The sequence below is a fragment of the Drosophila guanche genome, unplaced genomic scaffold, assembly GCF_900245975.1.
Source record: "Drosophila guanche unplaced genomic scaffold, DGUA_6, whole genome shotgun sequence".
Classification (NCBI taxonomy): Eukaryota; Metazoa; Arthropoda; class Insecta; order Diptera; family Drosophilidae; genus Drosophila; species Drosophila guanche.
This window is the reverse complement of record NW_022995750.1, coordinates 1,596,498-1,615,835: the sequence shown is the minus strand read 5'-3', so window position 1 is coordinate 1,615,835 and position 19,338 is coordinate 1,596,498. Positions and strand designations below refer to the sequence as shown.

At 48.2% G+C, this 19,338-nt stretch overlaps 7 protein-coding genes across 8 annotated transcripts; 4 read left to right on the top strand and 3 right to left on the bottom strand.

The window, feature by feature from the left end:
* Positions 1–172: 172 nt before the first annotated feature.
* On the top strand, positions 173–724 carry LOC117586192 (peptidyl-prolyl cis-trans isomerase FKBP2). Its single transcript, XM_034276119.1, has 2 exons — positions 173–353; positions 417–724. Exons 1-2 carry the CDS (start codon positions 207–209, stop codon positions 684–686), a joined length of 417 nt encoding a protein of 138 aa, XP_034132010.1. The 5' UTR covers positions 173–206; the 3' UTR covers positions 687–724.
* A 9-nt stretch (positions 725–733) lies between these two features.
* LOC117586191 (WD repeat-containing protein 3) lies at positions 734–3,726 on the bottom strand. The gene is made up of 2 exons (XM_034276118.1): positions 3,500–3,726; positions 734–3,439 (listed from the first exon to the last, which is right to left on the bottom strand). The coding sequence occupies exons 1-2, from the start codon at positions 3,655–3,657 to the stop codon at positions 829–831; spliced, it is 2,769 nt and encodes a 922-aa protein (XP_034132009.1). The 5' UTR covers positions 3,658–3,726; the 3' UTR covers positions 734–828.
* A 110-nt stretch (positions 3,727–3,836) lies between these two features.
* Positions 3,837–4,623, top strand: LOC117586103. The gene is made up of 2 exons (XM_034275967.1): positions 3,837–3,974; positions 4,242–4,623. Exons 1-2 carry the CDS (start codon positions 3,935–3,937, stop codon positions 4,532–4,534), a joined length of 333 nt encoding a protein of 110 aa, XP_034131858.1. The 5' UTR covers positions 3,837–3,934; the 3' UTR covers positions 4,535–4,623.
* Positions 4,624–4,630: 7 nt separating this feature from the next.
* LOC117586101 (eukaryotic translation initiation factor 1A, X-chromosomal) lies at positions 4,631–12,446 on the bottom strand. 2 transcript variants are annotated; one of them, XM_034275962.1, is made up of 3 exons: positions 12,349–12,446; positions 11,971–12,280; positions 4,631–5,874 (listed from the first exon to the last, which is right to left on the bottom strand). In XM_034275962.1, exons 2-3 carry the CDS (start codon positions 12,172–12,174, stop codon positions 5,632–5,634), a joined length of 447 nt encoding a protein of 148 aa, XP_034131853.1. In that variant the 5' UTR covers positions 12,175–12,280; positions 12,349–12,446; the 3' UTR covers positions 4,631–5,631. The 2 variants fall into 2 exon arrangements, with proteins under 2 accessions (XP_034131853.1, XP_034131854.1); XM_034275963.1 differs by having other exon boundaries at positions 11,971–12,275; positions 12,349–12,427.
* LOC117586091 (transmembrane protease serine 9) lies at positions 8,173–9,755 on the top strand. The gene has a single exon (XM_034275947.1). The coding sequence runs from the start codon at positions 8,450–8,452 to the stop codon at positions 9,458–9,460; it is 1,011 nt and encodes a 336-aa protein (XP_034131838.1). The 5' UTR covers positions 8,173–8,449; the 3' UTR covers positions 9,461–9,755.
* Positions 12,447–12,719: 273 nt separating the features above from the next.
* LOC117586075 (vam6/Vps39-like protein) lies at positions 12,720–15,806 on the top strand. Its single transcript, XM_034275930.1, has 7 exons — positions 12,720–12,856; positions 12,911–13,380; positions 13,434–13,683; positions 13,739–13,986; positions 14,053–14,936; positions 14,997–15,402; positions 15,466–15,806. Exons 1-7 carry the CDS (start codon positions 12,787–12,789, stop codon positions 15,766–15,768), a joined length of 2,631 nt encoding a protein of 876 aa, XP_034131821.1. The 5' UTR covers positions 12,720–12,786; the 3' UTR covers positions 15,769–15,806.
* A 535-nt stretch (positions 15,807–16,341) lies between these two features.
* On the bottom strand, positions 16,342–17,955 carry LOC117586086 (homeobox protein B-H2). Its single transcript, XM_034275942.1, has 2 exons — positions 16,967–17,955; positions 16,342–16,898 (listed from the first exon to the last, which is right to left on the bottom strand). The coding sequence occupies exons 1-2, from the start codon at positions 17,901–17,903 to the stop codon at positions 16,396–16,398; spliced, it is 1,440 nt and encodes a 479-aa protein (XP_034131833.1). The 5' UTR covers positions 17,904–17,955; the 3' UTR covers positions 16,342–16,395.
* Between the last annotated feature and the right edge of the window lie 1,383 nt (positions 17,956–19,338).

The following is a 19,338-nucleotide window of genomic DNA, read 5'->3' as shown; positions in this document are numbered from 1 at the left end:
TTATTCAACTTTTCTTCGCTTTACATACATTTATAATCCTTTTGAGTAACTTTTTATGGTTTTTTGGTTCAAAACACGCACAGAATTGATCAAAAATATCGCAAAAGAGTATCAATACATTGATATTTAACAAAAAATATCGATATATTGATATATTAGTATATTATTGACAACCCTATCATCCAATACCAAAAAAAATAAAAAATATGAAGTTGGCTTGTTTTGTGTTATTCGCTTTTTTGGCCACTGCTCTGGCCAATGAGGCGGCCAAGGTGAAAATCGGTATCAAGAAGCGCGTGGAGAACTGCACGAGGAAGGCCAAAAGTGGTGATCTGGTCCAGGTGCACTACAAGGTTGGAAAACAGCATGCCGCTTGCCGGTTGACTTGAACTAATCTCTTAATTTTGTGCTTTTAGGGTTCGCTGCAGGATGGAACAGAGTTCGACAGCAGCTACTCTCGCTCCACTCCGTTTTCATTTACACTGGGCGCCCGTCAAGTCATTAAGGGCTGGGACCAAGGCCTGTTGGGCATGTGCGAGAGTGAGAAGCGAACGCTGACCATTCCGCCCGAGTTGGGCTATGGAGCAACCGGAGCTGGTGGCGGAAAGATACCGCCAAACGCCGTGCTGGTATTTGATGTTGAAATGGTCAAGATAGAGCCACGTTCCGGATCTGAAGAGTTGTAGAATAAATGCCATGGGAGTCCACCCAAAAACAAAACAAAGGATTGTCCTTCCTTGTACTTAGCATCATAAAATAACTAAAATGGTTTATTTGGAGCTATAATACACCTAAGCCTAGAGGATTCAATGCAGGAAGCTACGTGTCTCAGACCATTTGGATCTGCAGTCGCCGCTTGCTTGCCTCCCGTCGCTTCTTGTCACGTTTGCGACGAGCTTGTGTGGCGTCTCGGAACAACTGGACGCCCTCGCGTTGCTCCACTTCCGTCTGCAGCACTGCCAGTCCGTGCAGGTTCCAGCCGAGAATGTCCCGCAGCTGGCCGACATCGCGCTTCAGCATTGTGAGCAGTTTCAGCAGCAGGGGCTTCATGCTCTTTGTCCCCGAAATGGGTTTCATGTGCACCTTGAAGAGGAATATGGTGACGCGGCAGAGCAGCTCCAGTTGATCGGGTCGCTGGGTAAGCAGGATGGGCAGGCGCTCAAGCAGCTCGCAGACAACGGAAAAGGGCAGGAGGAGAAGCGCCTCTTCCAGATCGGAGGCGCGTATCCGAATGAATGTATTGACAAGGAAGTCAACGGGGTTCTTCACCTGCAGCGCATGCATCAGAGGGTGGAGTTCGGGTTTCTCCTCGGCCTCCAGCTCGAACTGTTTCGATATCTCCAGGCACTCTAGAATGGACTCAGCGGCTTTCTCCGAGCCCACCGTCTTGCGCGAGGCCATCTTTAGGCTGGGCAGCAGCGGCACAGTGTTGTCTTCCCCAGTGGCAAGCTGCTCATTCTCCATCTGCTCGCGCTCCTCCTCCTGCACGTCCTTGAGCACGATTGTCTCGTCCGTGCGCTCGTACATCCGCAATGTGCGATCCGAGCCGCAGGTGACCAGAAAGCGGCCATTGGGCGACACTGACAGGGAATAGGCCTCGCCTATGTGACCTGGCAAGGTGATGATCTTCTCAAAGGAGTCGCCGTCCCACTGCTTCACCTTGCCGTCCTTTCCGCAGCTGAAGAACATGTGCGTCTTGGGTATGAACTGTACGGCCATCACCGTGTCGTCGTGGGCGAAGATTGAGCGATGACAGTCGCCAAAGTTGAGGCCCCAAACCTTTATGTTGCGGTCTGCCGATCCGGTGACGATCAGATTCGAATCGTAGGAGATGTCCAGGCAGAGCACGGGCAGCTTGTGGCCATACAGCGACAGGTAGAACTTGAAGGTGTCCAGAAAAAAGATTTTGACGGTGGCATCCAGCAAACCCACGGCCAGATACTTCATATCCGGACTGACGCCCACACAGAGCACAGTCTCCTCCAGCTTCAGGGTGTTCTTGTGCAGCAGTGACAAGACCTTGGTGTCGCCCGTTCCCTCTGCAGCATCAATCAACTCGAAGGTCCAGATCTTGAGGGTCTGGTCTCCGCTGCCCGTGATGCATCCCTTTTGATCCGGCAGCATGGCAATGGACCAGAGCTCGCCCTCGTGGGCTGGAATTTCCTCCACAATGTCCGCTGCGCCCACGTCCACAATAAGCAGCTTGCCGCTCTTCATGCCCAGCAGCACATACGCATCGCCGGGAACGAACTTTGAGCACAGAATATACTCCGTCGCGACTGTGCGGAGGCACTGCATGGCGTCGCGGTCCCAGAACTTGAAGGACTCACCAGCGCCGGAGCCCACCGCCAGCGAGTCGTTGCTGAAGCACACGGAACGCACCTCGGACTGATGGCCCAGACGCGTCAGGGATCTCAGAACTTTCACACTGGGATCGGCTGCTTTGCGGGTCTTGGGCGAGGCCTCGAGGGAGTGCAACACGAGACTATTGTTGGCCAGACTGACCAGAACACGCATCTCCTTGCTCTGCCCCAAGACCACGTCGATGGATTTGATTTTCTGCTTGGTTCGAATGATCTCCAGACGCTTAATTTCATCGCTCAGCGATTGCTGCTTGGACAGTTCCGCCTCCGCGCTGGCATCCTCGCCTGCGGCCTTCTTCTCTTTCTTCAGGCGCTTGGCCAGGCGCTGCTTCACCTCCTCGGGGGTGCATATGTAAAAGTTCTCAATCAGATCGTTGGTGCCGTGGCAGCTCAAGACGCGCTCACTGGAGTCCGTGACCAGGTTGACAGTGCGACCCTTGCCGGCACGCTGAATGATCCCACAATTGCTCACTCTTATGGGACTTATCGTATCCTCATCATCTATGCTTAGCCCCTCGACGGCCGACTCCAGGGTCTCGCTCAGAGCGCCGTCGTGCTTCTTCAAGCGATAGACATTCATGCCACTTTCGCTGGCACCCGCCACCATCAGGTCACCGATAAAGGCCAGGGCCCAGACCTCTGTGCGATTGTCCACGACGGTTTTGAAGCAGAATTGCGTCTCCAGGTTCCAGAATTTGATCTGTGTGTCCTTAGAGCAGCTCACCACAATGCTTTGGTCCACCACGCGCTGCAGAAAGTGAGCATCCGTGATGGCAGCGTTGTGTCCGCTCAGCCTCGCTCGACCCGCCTGCTCCACCACATCCACGACCACCAGCTCGGTGTCCAGTCCTCCACTGACCAGGCGCATGCCCTGCTGGTCGTACCGCAGGATGCTCACGGCATTCTTGTGCAGCGCCAACGTGCAGATGGCCTCGTAGTACCTCTCCGAGCTGAGATCAAAGATCTGCACCATGCCATCGGTATAGCCCACGGCAATGTGTAAATGATCCGGCGACACACGCAGGCAGGTCACCTCGAACTTTTCCCGGCGCAGTGTCAGCTTGCGATCGCCCATGCTAAAGAATAGACATTTTTTAAACTATGTTTTGTTTTCTTTGCAGAGCGCAAAAACTCACCGCAGATCCCAAATTATGACATTCTCTGCGGCAGGTGCGGCCACATACCGCCCCTCAGTTTTGTCAACGATGGCAAAGTTCACATTGGCGCGACCCGAAGTGATTATATTAAAGCTGTCAATAGCCCGATACGCTAAATATTGTTTAGTTAAACCCATTCTGACAATGAAAACTTAAACAAATTCAAAACCGCGTTTCACGTGTTTACCATGCTTCGTTAGTGATGGCCGATTGTTGATGTGCAGATCTTTTTTCAAAGATGTGGCTACTCTGTAGGTACCGAATTATGGAATTTGCGCCCTGGTGCGAAACGGTCATACAACAGGTCGATAAAAGTTTTCACATTTGAATTAAGTAAATACTGAAATAAAACATTAAATTAAGCCAGCTCCTGTTGAATTTTCTGCTCAATTAAAGTTTAATAAACTCCAAATAATGTCTGCCTACTCAAGCGCTTCCACCACCCAGGCCACTGGTAAAAGAAATTCTGTAACTTTATTTGAATTTTCAGTGAAATATTAACGATTTATCGAATTTGTTTATTAATTAAAACAAAGAATAACATAACCTCTACGCCAGGTAAGTATTGGAGCAAAGCTGTAACCAAGTTACATATTACGACGTGGCGATTTCCCCCTTGAAAGGCGGGTGGCCAAATAATTCCCCTCTACCTAAGGGTAGAGCGGTAACTTAAAACCTCAAAAAAAAAAAAAAATAAATAACGATTTATCGCACCACACAGGAACAGGTGCTTCGGACCTGGACACAGAATCTGTGGAAGTGCTGCGGGAGCGGCTGAGCACTATGAAGAGACTGATGGCTGAGCGCACGGCTCAGCAGCAGAACAATCCTGCATCCACAGAGGAAATCTTCTCCACCAAGCGCCACCGCTCTGCGGGCATTATCGACGGAAACTTCCTGAGCATTGCCTTTGGCGGTGCTTTGCTGGTGATTATAACGGTTTCAGTGTACGCCTTCTACAATCTCTACCATGCCATACTCAAGAAGTTCCCCTCCCACCACGAGGAGCTGTAAATCATTCAATGCTCCCCCCCTCTATCCATCTAAACAGTATTACATTTATGCATTTACTAATAAAAATACGTAGTTCGAATTGAAACCGATGGAGGGTTTTGCTGTTTTGCATTCAGGTTAATCAACGCCATTTATTGGAGTTCAACTCAGTACAAACAAATCAATGATATTTAGTTTTTACACGTTCGTTAGGCTCAAATTAAATTACAACTAAATAGGGAAGGCTGAATGGCTGAATGCGTCGACAGCAAAAACAAAAGTGGGGCGTTATATGGGGAATATATGGATATATCGCTATGAAGACCATCAAAAGTAACACACAATTATCAAGTTGATAGAGAGATAGAGTTAAAAACAAGACGAGAGAGGAACACTTTTAAGGGGGTGGGGCAAAAACTCTAGGATTTCTTGATTTTTTTTGGCTTACTCGCTAGCTACAATTGAAACTCCTAACTTCCGTCCGTCTGCTTTCTCATTTACACATAAATGTTTTGCTAAACTCCTATTCTATTATTTATGATTTATGAATTTACTTTATTCTCTTTGCTCTGTTGCGATTTTCTTATTTAGTTTTTGGGTGAATTTGTTGGGTGAATAATAACTAGTAACCATTGGCTGTGGATTTTCTTTGTTGTTTTGTGTGTGTTTAATTGCATAAAGATTTAATGTTGTTTGCTTCACTGTGTGGCATGGGTTTGCTGCTCAGTGCCACAGTTCTACTAATTGTAGTTAGGTTATACATATGGAGTCTTGTTAAACAATTTGAATTTGGAACCTAGTCGAAGTAATACCAAAAGTTTATATAGAAAGATGAACATTAAAGTTGCTGAAAAACTGTGGGCTATTTGTGTAATTGTTGTGGCTGCTGTTGCTGTTGTTTTGCCAGTCGCCGGGAGCATGCTGGATTGGGTATCTGGATCTGTGGTTCTGTGGGGGTTTGCTTTGCTTTTTACAATTTGTTTAATTCCCTACTCTTTAACTGACTTTACTTCGCCGGACGTTCCTGCCGCACCCGCCGTCCCTGCTCCTACTCCAGCTACAGCTACAGCTGCTGCTGCTGCCGCTCCGGATAACATCTTCCTTTGTTTTCTTGTTAATCAGATGTTGTCTACGGAATCAGCATCGTCCTCTGAGCTGATCTCGTCACCGAACTCAATGTCCTCGTCGAAGCCATCCTCCACGAATGTGACTGTCTCGTTGATGCGCACCGACTCGGGGAACTCGCCGTATGTCTTCAGATTCCTGGCCTCATCGGGCGTGTACTTCAGGATGACATCGGCCTTCGAGTCCTGATAGTCACGCAAACCGACCAATATAATATCACCCTGATTGATCCAAACCTGCAACAAGAAAGCAAAATAATGTTATCATCAATCATCAAAATGGGGGAAAAGCCACACAACTCTTTCTCCTTGTCTGTCTCTCTCTCTGTTTGTGTTGTGAGTAATTCTTGCGGCAGAAACGGCAAACACAATTTTGCAGTCTTGTATTCTGTGTAATAGATAAAAGATAACTGATCTTTGGGGCAGGCACCGTACCCATTTCTCTGGGTATTTCACAAACGTGCGCAACAGATGTTTGGGCTGGACTACACAAAGGTTCCATACTTTGGTCGATTCTGTGGAGTAGGAGGAGCCAGCAAGCAGGCAGCTCCCTCATCAACTTACTCACGTGAGGGCTTTGGCATAATTAACTTTTCATGGATCGCAATCAGTTGGACGCACTTGAAATATCATCACAAAACATTGATAGTCAGCAAGCCAAACGCGTAGAGTAGCAAAAGGAATGTAGATTAGAGCTGAGCAGCAGCGAACAGGCACAAACTTGTCGCGAGTCACATATGTACTCGTATCAGTGACAATGTGTAAGCCAAAAATTGGTTAAACCAGGTCTTAATTCCAGGAAATAATGCGCCTTTAGGTTGTAGGTACAACTGATGCGATAAGGCAACCGCAACCCGAGAAATAACAATGCTCTTGAGCAAACATTTGCCTAATCAGATGCCATGTTCCAGATTCCAGGAGGAGTAGCAGCGTGACAACAGATTGAGAGATTTCCTCACGCCCTCACGTGACGTCAGCGGAAACATTGGTAGATTATGTGGATACGCAACGATATGATATGAATGCAGTAAAACTAGGCCCGTCCGTAGGTGTTTGTTTTATTACTCAACTGTGAGTAAAAGTTAGAGTCAATGACCTAGGTCAAGCTGCACTTGATTCCATTTCCATTTCGATGAATGATTCAAAAGCCCATTCATAAATTCCACTTCCTCCGATGACAGCCGCACTCTATTTCCTGTCGGTTGTATTTGCTGCAATATAAATTCCATTCCTCTGCCAATTTTAGATGACACATATATCTACGTATCTACGTATCCGTATATGCTTAGTGCTTGACCAGGCCACGTCGGTCGATAAGAGTCGATAGCGCGGGTTTGGCTTAAAAGTTCATTAACAAAAATCAAAGAAACACAAACTCTCGCAAGCGCGTTATTCCCACATTACGTCCGCGCTGAAAATAAACTCACTCTTGGTGCTGAGGGTCTTGTGAACTTTGGAGCATTTATCATACGGATCAAGCCAGGCAATGGCGTCTCTTTTTATAATGAATTCCCTGCCAAAGTGAACACAAACACGATAGATCATGCAGGCAAAGACTCGTCGCGCACAGCCAGAGAGATACAAAAAATTGTGACTAAATCGAATCGAAATTGCCAATTACCATTACCCCAAGACAGGTGGAAGATAAGCGAACCCCTGGGGCAGGCAGGCGGCACACTCCACCGGGAAGCACCCGATCGCACAACCACTGATTGCGAGCACCAGGCTGGGGGAGGAGCACCCTAAGAGTGCGGGTGAGTAAGTGTGTGAATGCTCCGTCAGAGGTTTGGAATTCCAGGCAGCAGGTCTCTCTTGGAATACTACCTATATATAGACAGAGGCATCACTGAACTAGTACAACAGATTCTTATCGTAATGTCATCATCATAAATGGCACAGCAGTTGGCACTGCTTTGATCTTCTTTCGGCCCCAAAAACAAAGAGAAGTTTCTGCAAATAAAAGTATATTTTGCATACACAATTTCCTTTGCGTTTAGGGTTTATCTGAACACCACTGGGGGGAGGAGTTGATTCATTGAATTTTTTATGAACCGAGTCACAGAAAATACTTCCATATATGGATGGTACTTATGATTGATTTCTTTCGCTGTAATATAAATTTAAAGCCAATGCGTCATAAAAATTCCTCAGGCAGCAGTTTCGATAATTTACGTCAAATGTGGTAGGGACCATAAGAGAACTTTCTTCCCAAGATAGTTAAGTGTTAGCAGCCAAAATGACATAACAAAAGGCAGGTGTAGATTATGTTTAAACAAATACAAAGAGAGTGCAACAGAGAGAGAGAGAGAGAGTTCCCTTTCCTAGGGCATTCCCTCTGTATGCCCAAAACCTTGGCAATCGGAATGGCATTTGCCGAATTTTGGTCTTATCTCTGTGCTCGTCACTGATAAGATATGACCCGCTCTCTCTCTCTCTCTTCTAGTGATAAGAAGCCAACCAATGAAAGGGTAGATACTCTCTTTATGTTCCCATAAATACAGCTCCCACTCCGGCGCACTCTGCAAATTCAAAATCGCAATCAAACAAGCAACAGCCAGCCCGGAGATACCGCTGATAAATCAAAAGTGTGTTCCATGAACGATCCAAACGGAATACAAGTGAAGTGTTACCACAAGCACAAGTACTACGCCAGAGGCAGAGCCAAGGCAAAAGTAAAAGCAAAAGCAAAAGCAAAAACATATCGAGACGCGAATCGGAACGAATCGTGTCCCGCCCAGACCCATCAAGTGTCAAAATTCCAACCTACTACTCGACGAATACGTGCGGCGCGTGCTACCAGAGCGAGGACATTATGCTCTTATCCTATCGATGCATATACTCGATGCTGCTGACGACCATAGCCAGCATTATGGTCGTGCTCAGCAGCAGTGCCTCCCCGAGTTCCCTGCTGCCCACCGTCCGCAAGTGCGGAGGTGCCAACAGCGCCATGGGAACGTCGGCCCACACAATGGCCATGAATCTGGCGGCCTACGGGCTTCTGGAGAATCGGATTAGCACACTGGAAGCACCGCGACAGACGCACTGGAGCAAGAAGTTTCTGGCCAAGCGCGAGGCAACGCCCCACACGGCGCCCTATGTGGTCAGCATACAGATGATGACCCCCGACCAGGGCCTGGTCCACTACTGTGCCGGCACTGTGATCAACGAGCACTGGATCCTCACAGCCGCCCACTGCCTCAACTCGCCGCAGACAGTCGAGAACTCGGTGATTGTTGCCGGCAGCCACGACATTCACGACCATCGCGGCGAGGCAGCCAACATCCAGATGCGCCACATCGACTACTACATCCGCCACGAGCTCTATCTCGGCGGCGTCAATCCCTACGACATTGCCCTCATCTACATCAAGAGGCCCCTGGTCTTCGACGAGTACGTCCAGCCGGCCGTTCTGCCCGAGCAGGATGCCCAGCCCGAGGGCTACGGCACCCTGTACGGCTGGGGCAACGTCTCCATGACCGCCGTGCCCAACTATCCGCACAAGCTGCAGGAAGCCAACATGCCCATCCTTGACATGGAGCTGTGCGAGCAGATTCTCGCCCACTCCGGCCTTCAGCTGCACGAGACGAACCTCTGCACGGGCCCCCTCACCGGCGGCGTTAGCATCTGCACCGCCGACTCTGGCGGTCCGCTCATCCAGCAGTGCTGCGAGGACGCCTTCGAGCAGGGCAACATTGTCATCGGCATCGTCTCCTGGGGCAAAATGCCCTGCGGCCAGAAGAACGCACCCTCCGTCTTTGTGAGGGTTTCGGCCTTCACCGACTGGATCCATCAGGTCATTAGTTCGGCCACACACATCATGTAAGAGGAGAGGCCATGCCACGCCACGCCACTGCCAAGGGAAGTCAAAGAAAGAGGAGAGGAGAGGACTTCCCCTCCGCCATAAGAGAGCTCGAATGTGAAAATATCGAAAGAAAAGAAAATCAAATATATACCCAAAAAACATACAAAAAATCATCAAAATCTGAAGAAAATTATGAAATTCTCTAAAAAAAAATCTCACTAGGATTAAGAATAAGAAAAAAAGAATATACTGCCTAGATCCTTCCAAATATAAGTTCTAGTTGTAAGCATTAAAGAATATGATTAGAAAGAACCAACATCTACTGTCTTTAATTGTGAAATAAGCTGATGAAGATAAGATTCGCTCTATATTCCGGCGTTCCTGTTGCCAGGGCGGGGTGTACGGCTGATGGGGGGAACGAACGTGCTGGGGTCTGAGGCCTGGCGCCCATCCATCTACACGCATTAGTCATGCCCCAAAGTCAACGTCTGGCCAAAACGAAAAGGGCATAGAAAGTACGGCATGGAAGGCGTGTCCACGTCGTGCCGATTAGGCAGATTACGTGGATCAGCTGACTGCCGTATGATTGACAGAGATTTCGGAACTGACTGTCGACTCTCGTCTGCCGTTTGTGCAGAATATGGCTCTGTGTTATACGGCCCTCCGACGCAATTTGAGGTCTAGACATCAGAGAAAACTCGTTGAACTTTGATTCTCGACTGCCTGCACCTTGAGCCACGCCGCCTCCAAAAAGTAACTGCGGAGCTATCACGTATCTAATTGTTAATTTCGAGGAACTGCGCGAATGTGTGACAGATGACCTAGATGGAAAGGGTGAAGTCCCTGACATTTACTTTTGGGTAAAGATAAAGAATGACACAAAAATATGATCCAAATTGTATAACGAAGACGTGACCAGCTATCAGTTAGCATCTGAAGCATTTGTTGTCCCGTGGCTATGTCCCGAGGAAATGATCAATTCTCTAGGCCACACACAGAGGCCTTCTAAAGGCACTCCAACCCTCTCTCCTCCATAAATCCACCTGTGCAATCGACTATAAATTCCATAGGGAGACTACTTGAGAGATTAGAGTTCAAGCGTAAATGATAAAAGGTTCCGCATTCAAGGAGTGCATCCCCCAGACGGACTTTGTGCAACCTATTCACTCCGCGTGTTGTTCATGTGGGTGCATCCAATTGTTGGGTGGTATTACAAATCCATTTACAGGGATTTAAACTCGTTTCTGTGCATATAAAGAAAACTGCGACGTAGCTGTCTGTACGCTTTCTTTCAATTACTTTGGTTTTAATTGTGAATTGTAGATTAGATAAATGTGGATGCCATAGGCGCCCCACGCTGACCAATCCGGACAAGCAAATTAGTGCCAAGTCAGGATGTTGCTGGAGTATTCTGAGCATTTATGGTAACTAAAAGACACGTGCTTTTATGTCTTTGAATTTCATAGAAATTGAAATTGCTGATTCCATTTTACATACATATATGTCTGTCTGTTTCGCCAGGCAAAGATTGATTTGCATTTGCATTTTGGTTTACTTTCCATATCAATCAATTAGACAGCGGACATGTCCCGCCTTTTTTCGCCATTTTTATTCGATTGCGTTGCTCTTTATTTTTATGACACCTTGTCTGATTTGTACCCATTGATTGGATACTTGTTCTGGGTTTTGTGGGTACTTTTCCCTGACATCTACGACGGAACTGGTAGTGACGTACTAACTCCGGGAATCTTGACGTAGCTACTGATTCGAAATCTTATTTATGACGACCTCTCCGCTGTCACGAATACGTGCGCTCGTACTTTTCAAAGGATTATAAAAGATCTAATCGGTTTATGGACAATCCCATTCGGAAGTCTATGGGAAGGCCGAACCAATGCAGGTAGTATAGTGGGCTGGTTCTGCTGTACTGTAGCTGCAATGTAAACTCTGGTAATTCCCGTTAGTAGTCTGCCCTGAGAAGACTGTACAAGTAACTTCGTTGAAGACCAGGAACATGAAAATAAATTAAGACTTTCCAGACACTCGCGAGATGCTTAACAAATACCGGCATGGGTGGGCATTGTGAAAGAGTACACTGCTTAGGAGCGCACACACCTCTTAGTAAATGCACATAATTAATCAATGGCTGCCCCGACCCACGCGATTCCTTTGTTAATCTTAGACAAGGACAACGAACGCACTGAATTCCACTCCCTCCCACACAACGAACCCTCCGGCGAGCTGAGAGCCGACAAAAGAGATCACCATTATAACGGCATATTGAAAGTTGGCCACCCCTCAAAAATGACTTTAAATGTTTATAATAAACACGATTGCCACCTAACGACACACATGTATTGCGAATATAATGCACAGCAACAATAATTATTAGCCTATATATCGCATTGGCTGGCAATCAATGCCAAATACGCTAAAAAGCATGCACCTTTAAGAGAGCGCGCACACACACACATGCCAAAAGAGAGTAAGAGCACCAGACGAAGAGAGCACTTTCAACGTTTTGTACTCACCTTCTTGCGAAGTTTCCCCCGAATGTGACACAGGCGTTTGACGCCATCAAAGCACATTGCCTCCAACCGACCATTGCCCAGCATTTTGGTCACCTGTGCGTACTCCTGTTGATCCTCCTTGAAGATCAGCTCTCGCTTTTCGAATTCATTCTCGTTCTTTCCACGACGACGATTTTTGCCACCTTTACCTTTATTCTTGGGCATTTTGCTGCTGCTTTGCTGAGTCTCTGCTGCTGTCTGGGGTGTTGTTGCTTATGGCGCTGCCTTGGCCACACGAATTACAATATTATACTGGGAATCACAAACTGCACTATACGTAGAGAGTAACAGACAACATTATTATGACTAAACTAACGAAATATTCAAGGAAAAACTTACAATTTTGTCAAAAAATGTGACAATTTTGCCTCGCTAAAGTGAAAAGGGCAGTGTGACCGCTGATTTTCGAGGAAATATACCGTCTGACCCTCAGAAATATACCAAAATATACCTTCTAGTTTGAAAAATAAACTGTGTGAAATAGGTATGAGTAGTTTAATTATTTGGCTTAATATTACTAGCTAATTAGTACACTCGGATAAATAAACCAATTTTCTACAAGATTGGATAATTTTGAGGACTCGCTTCAATAGCACTTTCTATAAAACTAGCTCCGAACAAAAAAGGTAAACAAAAAAATCTGATTATTTACATGGTAACTACACAATTTTAACCATGTAAACAAATGAATATATTACTTTGTTGTGGCTGAGGTGGGTCAATCATTCATTTAAATCTAGTTACAAGCTTCAATCACGTGCAGGAGAAGCATCCAAGATGCACCAGGCCTACAATGTGCACTCCATATTGAAGCAAGGCGTGCAAATAGAGTCGATAGCCGCATATGGTAAGCCATAGATTACAATTATGTTCCATTCTTAAAGGGTTCTTTGGTTTCCAGGCAACCATGTCATCTTGGGAACACGGAGCGGTCAGCTCATCATGTACTCTGTGGACGAGCGCGGCGTGGACATGCGGATGTTCAATAAGAACTTTAGCCGCAAGCCCATCACCCAGATGGAGGTGATTGCCGCCGAGAACCTTCTCTTTGTCCTCACCGACAACATGATACAGGTGTGCGACATCGGGCGGCTGGAGAGCAACTTTGCCTTCCTGCACAGCGCGTCGGACACCAAGGGCTGCACTCTGTTCACCATGGACGTGGACTCGCAAAAGTCCACCACGGGCGAGGTGGCCACTTTCATTCGAGTTTGCTGCGCCATCCGACGTCGTTTGGTGTTCTTTTTCTGGAAGAAGGACCAGCTGGACTCGCTTCAGCTGAGCATTGAGCTAAACGATGTGCCCAAAAGCCTCTGCTGGGTGGGCCATGCCGTCTGTGTGGGCTACAAGGATGAATATGTCGTCTACGATGTGAGATCTTTACGAATTTCACTATTATCTCTACTAATAATAAATTCTTTTAGATATCCTGCAATACTCCCAAGAAGCACGACCTTTTCCTTACTTCCTCCTCTGTCAGCAGAGATCCTTGCATCTGCCTCATACGCAACAACATGCTGGGAATATCCAAGGACAAGTATTTGGTGATTGTGGACCCCAGCCAGTACAAGTCCAAGGACAATGCCACCTCCGTGGACGAGGGGCATCCAGGGGGCATGGAGAGCAAGAACTCTTTGCCACCGCTGCTCTGGACGAGCCCCCTTCTGGACTTAGGTAATTTTAAGCTCTTCCGAGAATATTCCCCTGCTAATTGCATTTCTGACTGCAGTCTGGGATGACCCCTTTGCCGTGGGACGTGTGAACAATGCCATCGAAGTGCGCAGCTTGGTGGGCAAGGATACGCTGGTGCAGAGCATTCCAGAGCTGGAAAAGACCAGGTTCTTGGTGCATGCCGACAAGGGCACAATCTTTGCGGCTGCCACCTCGGAGCTCTGGTGCATACGTCAGGTGGAAATCCCGATACAGCGGCAGCAGCTGCTGCAACAGAAGAAATTTCAACTGGCCATCGAGGTGACGGTGAGTCTCACGGGGAATCCTGCCCTACTTTCCTGTTCCTCCTTTCTTACCTTGCTTGTCTTTCAGCAAATCTCTGACGAAGCTGCAGAGGACAAGGCCCAGACCATACGCCAGATTCACATGCTCTACGCCAAGGAGCTCTTTACCAACAAGGAATTTGCAGCTGCCATGAAAGAGTTTGAGAAAGCGGCCATCGATCCATACGATGTGATCCGGCTGTTTCCGAACCTGGTGCCAGAGCCCAAGCCGGGCACCGAGGACACCACTGTGCCCGTGTCGACTGCACCGCAGTTGGAGGATGGTGACTTGGAGAACGCCTATTTGGCTCTGATTGAGTTTCTGGCGCTGGCACGGCAGCGGGAGGTGGTCAAGCTGCGCGACACCAAGAGCAGCTCCAAGTCGCTGCTTGAGATCATAGACACTACGCTGCTGAAGTGCTACCTGCAGACGAATGATTCACTGGTGGCTCCGCTGCTACGTCTCAACCAGTGCCACTTGGAGGAGTCGGAGAAGACGCTGAAGAAGCACAACAAGATATCCGAGCTCATCATTCTCTACCAGATGAAGGGAAAGCACAAGGAGGCACTGAAGCTGCTGCAGGAGCAGGCGGGCATCGAGGGTTCCGTGCTGCAGGGCCGCAAGCGAACCATCCGCTATCTGCAGGAGCTGGGAACGGATCATCTGCCATTGATCTTTGAGTTTGCCGACTGGGTGATTAACGAACACCCAGAGGAGGGTCTTTCCATCTTCACCGATGAACTGATTGAGGTGGAGTCACTGCCGCGTGCCAAGGTCCTGGACTTTTTGATAACCAAGCACAAATCGTTGATTATTCCGTATCTGGAGCACGTGATAACCGAGTGGTCTGATACAAACACCTTGCGCCACAATGTCCTCATCAAGCAGTATCGCGAGCAGGTGCAGCGTCTCCTCCTCCAGCAGGAGAAGGGGTGAGTGAGGTGAAGGCCTTCATTTGGTTCTCAAAAATAATATTTTCTTTCATTTTCCAGCGAGGAAGTGCCTGAGCTGAAGCCCCTGCGTGCCAAGCTCTACAAGATGTTGAAGGACTCCAATGTCTACTCTCCCGATCGTGTGCTGGAGGAGTTTCCCACCAACATGCTGCTGGAGGAGCGTGCCCTTATCCTGGGCCGTCTCAAGAAGCACGAAAAGGTCCTCGCCATTTACATCCAAGTGCTGGGGGATGTGGCCGAGGCAAGGGCCTATGCAGAAGCCAACTATGAGCACGACAAGACCATATTCCAAACACTTGTCAAGTCCATAATGTTGCCTCCCACAGAGCCGATCTACGAGGGTGTGGCCCTGCATCCCGATTTCAGTCCCGAAGTGAATCGGGAGGTGCTGCTGGAGCTGCTGAACACTTACGCCATCAAAATCGATCCCATTGAAATCTTTGAGGTAAGCTGCGAGTCCTTTAATCGATGCAGCGCCTGTAGCAATGTGTCTTTCTGCTCTCTTCAGTTCCTTCCCGATGACATGCCCATGCACCTGCTGGAAAAGTACATGGGGAAGGCCGTGCGGCAGAAGTTGGCGGACAAACACCATATGCAAATGATGTGCGGCTTGCTGGAGGCAGAGGCCAACCGACTGGAGGCAGCGCTGCAGGCGAAGCGAGCCATCAGCTTCGAGCTGAACGAGAACAGCGTGTGTCCCGAGTGCAAGAAGCGATTTCCCAGTCAATCCGCCTTTGTGCGCTATCCCAACGGCCAGATTGTGCATCTCTCCTGTCACGATCGCATTGCCCGGGCAGCCGCTCAGCAATAATATACGTACTATTGTGATATAGCTTATCAAAAGTTGAATGTACATTTATGATTTTAATTAATTTCAAAATGCAACATACTGGTCTGACGATATAGAATTTTAAAGTACATGGCGGGATGGAATGTAATAGCAAGTAAATCTTAAGGTCTTCAAGGCAATGTTCTGGGCACTGCTGGGCAATCTTAGAATCACTTAGGGAGTTGATAAATATTTCAAAGTAATTGAGAAGAGAGAGTTTGTGTTGGTGTTTTTCTTGCTGCCCTGTGTGTCTGTCCATCGACGGCGGTATCGGTGGGATCAACGGAGATAGGTAGCGGGTTTTTCACACCTGCATTTTTATTGGGCTAGCACAGACACATATGCCCCAGCACTCTTCTTGCTCTCTGACTCCATTCCATTCTATTCCCGCCAAGTACTTTGAAATAAATACTCAAAAATAAATACTTTTAATACTTTTTCCGACTTTTTACGCGTTTTCAACTTTCAACCAATTCAATTAGACCTGGGCGCCCTTTTAAATTATCAAAATTTCTATATGCCCAATCCGCAGGGACATACTAAAGAAAACCCATTTTGTACAATTGTATTTGGCTATATTTACAGAAATTTGCTTTGCACAAGCGTGCTTTAGGCCTCCTCGCTGCCATCCATGAGGCTGTCGCCGTCAAGGGAGTCGTTACAAATGGACAGATCGGACTCGGACTGGGCGCGACTCAGAGGCGGCATGGGTAGTGACAGCGACTGCTTGCTGTCCTCGTTGTCCTCCTCCTGTAGGCTGGGCGAGGCTGCACTGCATCCGGCAGTGAGATCCGTGGACCCGGAGTTGCCTGCATTCCCGCCGACTGACCCCGAACTGGGGCCCATGACCGTGCCGGGCAGCTGCGTTTGCCGGATCAGGGCCAGTCGCTGCTGGGTGAGTTCCAGGTGGTGTTTGCGCCACTTGATGCGGCGGTTCTGGAACCACACCTTCACCTGCGCCTCCGTCAGCTTGAGCGTGTGGGCGAGGTACAGTCGCTCCGGCCCCACCATGTACTGCTGGCGCTCGAACTCTGCCTCCAGGCACTCCAGCTGCTCCGGCGTGAAGATCGTCCGCACGCGCTTGTTCTTCAGCGAGCTCTTCTTGTGGGAGTCTACGGGGGCGCGGAACAGAGGTTATCTTAGCTGTGTGCAGCAAGTGCAGCGGGATCTGTGAGCTTACCCGACTTGAGCTTCTCCCGCTGGAAGCTGAGCGTGGCCTGCTGCTGGGCGTGATGCTGCTGGTGGAGCTGCTGCAGGCTCTGCAATGCCGAGGGAGCTGCTGCACCCACGGCGGCTGCCACAGCGGCAGCTGCCGCAAAGCCAGGTGGATGATGGTGCGGATGGTGCGGGGGCAGATAGCGACCCACTGACATGCCGCTGCTGCTATCACAATTGAAGTTCTTTACACTCTGACTGTTGTTGTTGTTGTTGTTGTTGTTGCTACTGTTGTTGTTGTGGTTGTTGTCCTGGTCAATGGCATCGCGTGCGGCGCCATTGAGAGACAGATTGATGGCATTGTTGTAGTCCTTGCGACCCTGGCTCTGCAGCCCCAAAATGGCGGCTATTGTAAAGGACTTGCCCACATCGAGGGAGGAATGCGCCGCTGCCGCCTCGAAGAGCTGCGCGTGCGACGTCGCAGTGGCCGCCGCCAACTGTTCCCGGTGGTTGTTGCTGCTGTTGTTGCCAGTTGTCGGTGGGTGGTGGCTGTCTGGGTGGGGAAGTTGGTGTTGCTGTTGCTGTTGCTGTTGCACTTGCTGCTGGTGCTGGTGCTGGTGCTGCTGATGATGCTGCTGACTATGTTGATGATGTTGATGATGATGATGCTGGTGTTGCTGTTGCTGTTGCTCCATTTGGTACGAACTCTGACCTGCCGAGACGGCGGCCGCCGCAGCAGCAGCCGCCGCCAAAGCTGCTGTGGGCAATGCATGATGCGGTTGACCATGTGCAGGGATGCCGCCTCCCACACCCACACCCAAGCCCACTCCTGCACCGGCACTGGCTGCTGCTGCTGCTGCCGCCGCCGCTGCTGCAGCAGCACCTCCTGCCGCCTGTGTGTTATGCAATGCGAGGAAGTGTGACAAGGGATTTGCGTGATATTTGGAAGGATTCTGCAACATGCTTAGAGATATTTCTGTCCCCTAGTTGTCGTTGTTGGTGCGCCTCTGTTGCTTCTGTTGTTGCTGCTGCTGCTGCTGCTGCTGCTGCAAATGGCACAAATGAGACAAATGCTTGAGCTTAATTGTTGTGTCTGTCTCCTCCTGTGCTGCCCCACAGCCAGGTGTCAACGACTCCCTGATTATATCCACAATTAAGTGAAATGCGATCCCTACGAGGAGTTGCTCTACCATGAAGAGCTCGACAGTGCAGACAATCGAGTGGACATGGGACGACAACAGGTTCCCCGTGCCCTTCTGCCATTCCTCGCCTAATTGCACTCCCTCTCTTTCACACGCAATGCACTCACTATGGCCATCTCGCATCGCTCTGTCTCGTTTCTCTGTGGAGGGCAATGTGATAGCCTAATTGAGACTTTGTCACAGTTAGCTGTTGCTCGCCTGCCTGCCTGCCTGCCGCCTGCCTCATTGTGGCCCTGCACCAGGTGCGTGAACTATCCCCTGCCCCAGCCCCATGTGTGGCAGCCACACACAATCAACACACTCTCTGTGGTCGTCTCTTGTTGGATCCGAGTATCCGAGTATCCGAGTATCCGAGTATCCGAGTGTACGAGTGCATCTTTAGCTGCTTATAAACACATTTAACTAAATTGCTGACATTTTGTCGTGCCTCACAAATGAGCTTCATTTTCATTTGCTTGCTTCATCCTAATGAAGCATTCGAAATATGCAAATTTCGGTGTAACAAGTGGATTCCATTCCCGAATGTCATCTCTCGCCCTGGTGACACAATCTGACAGCAATAAAGTGACCAACATAAGAGGAATGTAATAATTTATTAAATATAGAGAAGTAAATCCTGTCTGTTCTAGGTTTGTGCTCCTTTTAGTCCATCAAATGTTTCTTACATAACTGGTTTCTCTTTAAGTTTTAAAAAGAACTCAATTTATGTCGAAGATCAAGTCATATTTATCATTGTTATGATGGAAGTTCGAAGCTTAAGTTCTTACAAGACTACAAAAGTAATTCTTCCCCATTCTGTTGTGGTTTAATACACGATTCTGCCACCTCCACTCAACGGAAACTACTTTCAATACCCAAATTGCATGCACATCAACAAGATTAGCCATTAAAGAGAATCCTCATTCTATATTTAGTCTGCGTTTATCACTAAATACTAAGTTAAGCTCCCCCCTGCAAAGGTTTTAATCGGATACATGGAAATGGTTTAGAATGAGTTGAAAAGTTCTAAATGCAAAGCAGTGATTAAATATACCAAGAATTATTCACAAGATTCGCCTTAAAACGTGTGACCTCAAGGTCCTAGAAAGTGCTCAAATTGTTCGAACTTTCACATAAAAAACAAACATAAAACAATTTACTACGAAAATACATGTTCCCTTTATGTTATCAAATGTACAGATTTCTGGAAAAAAAA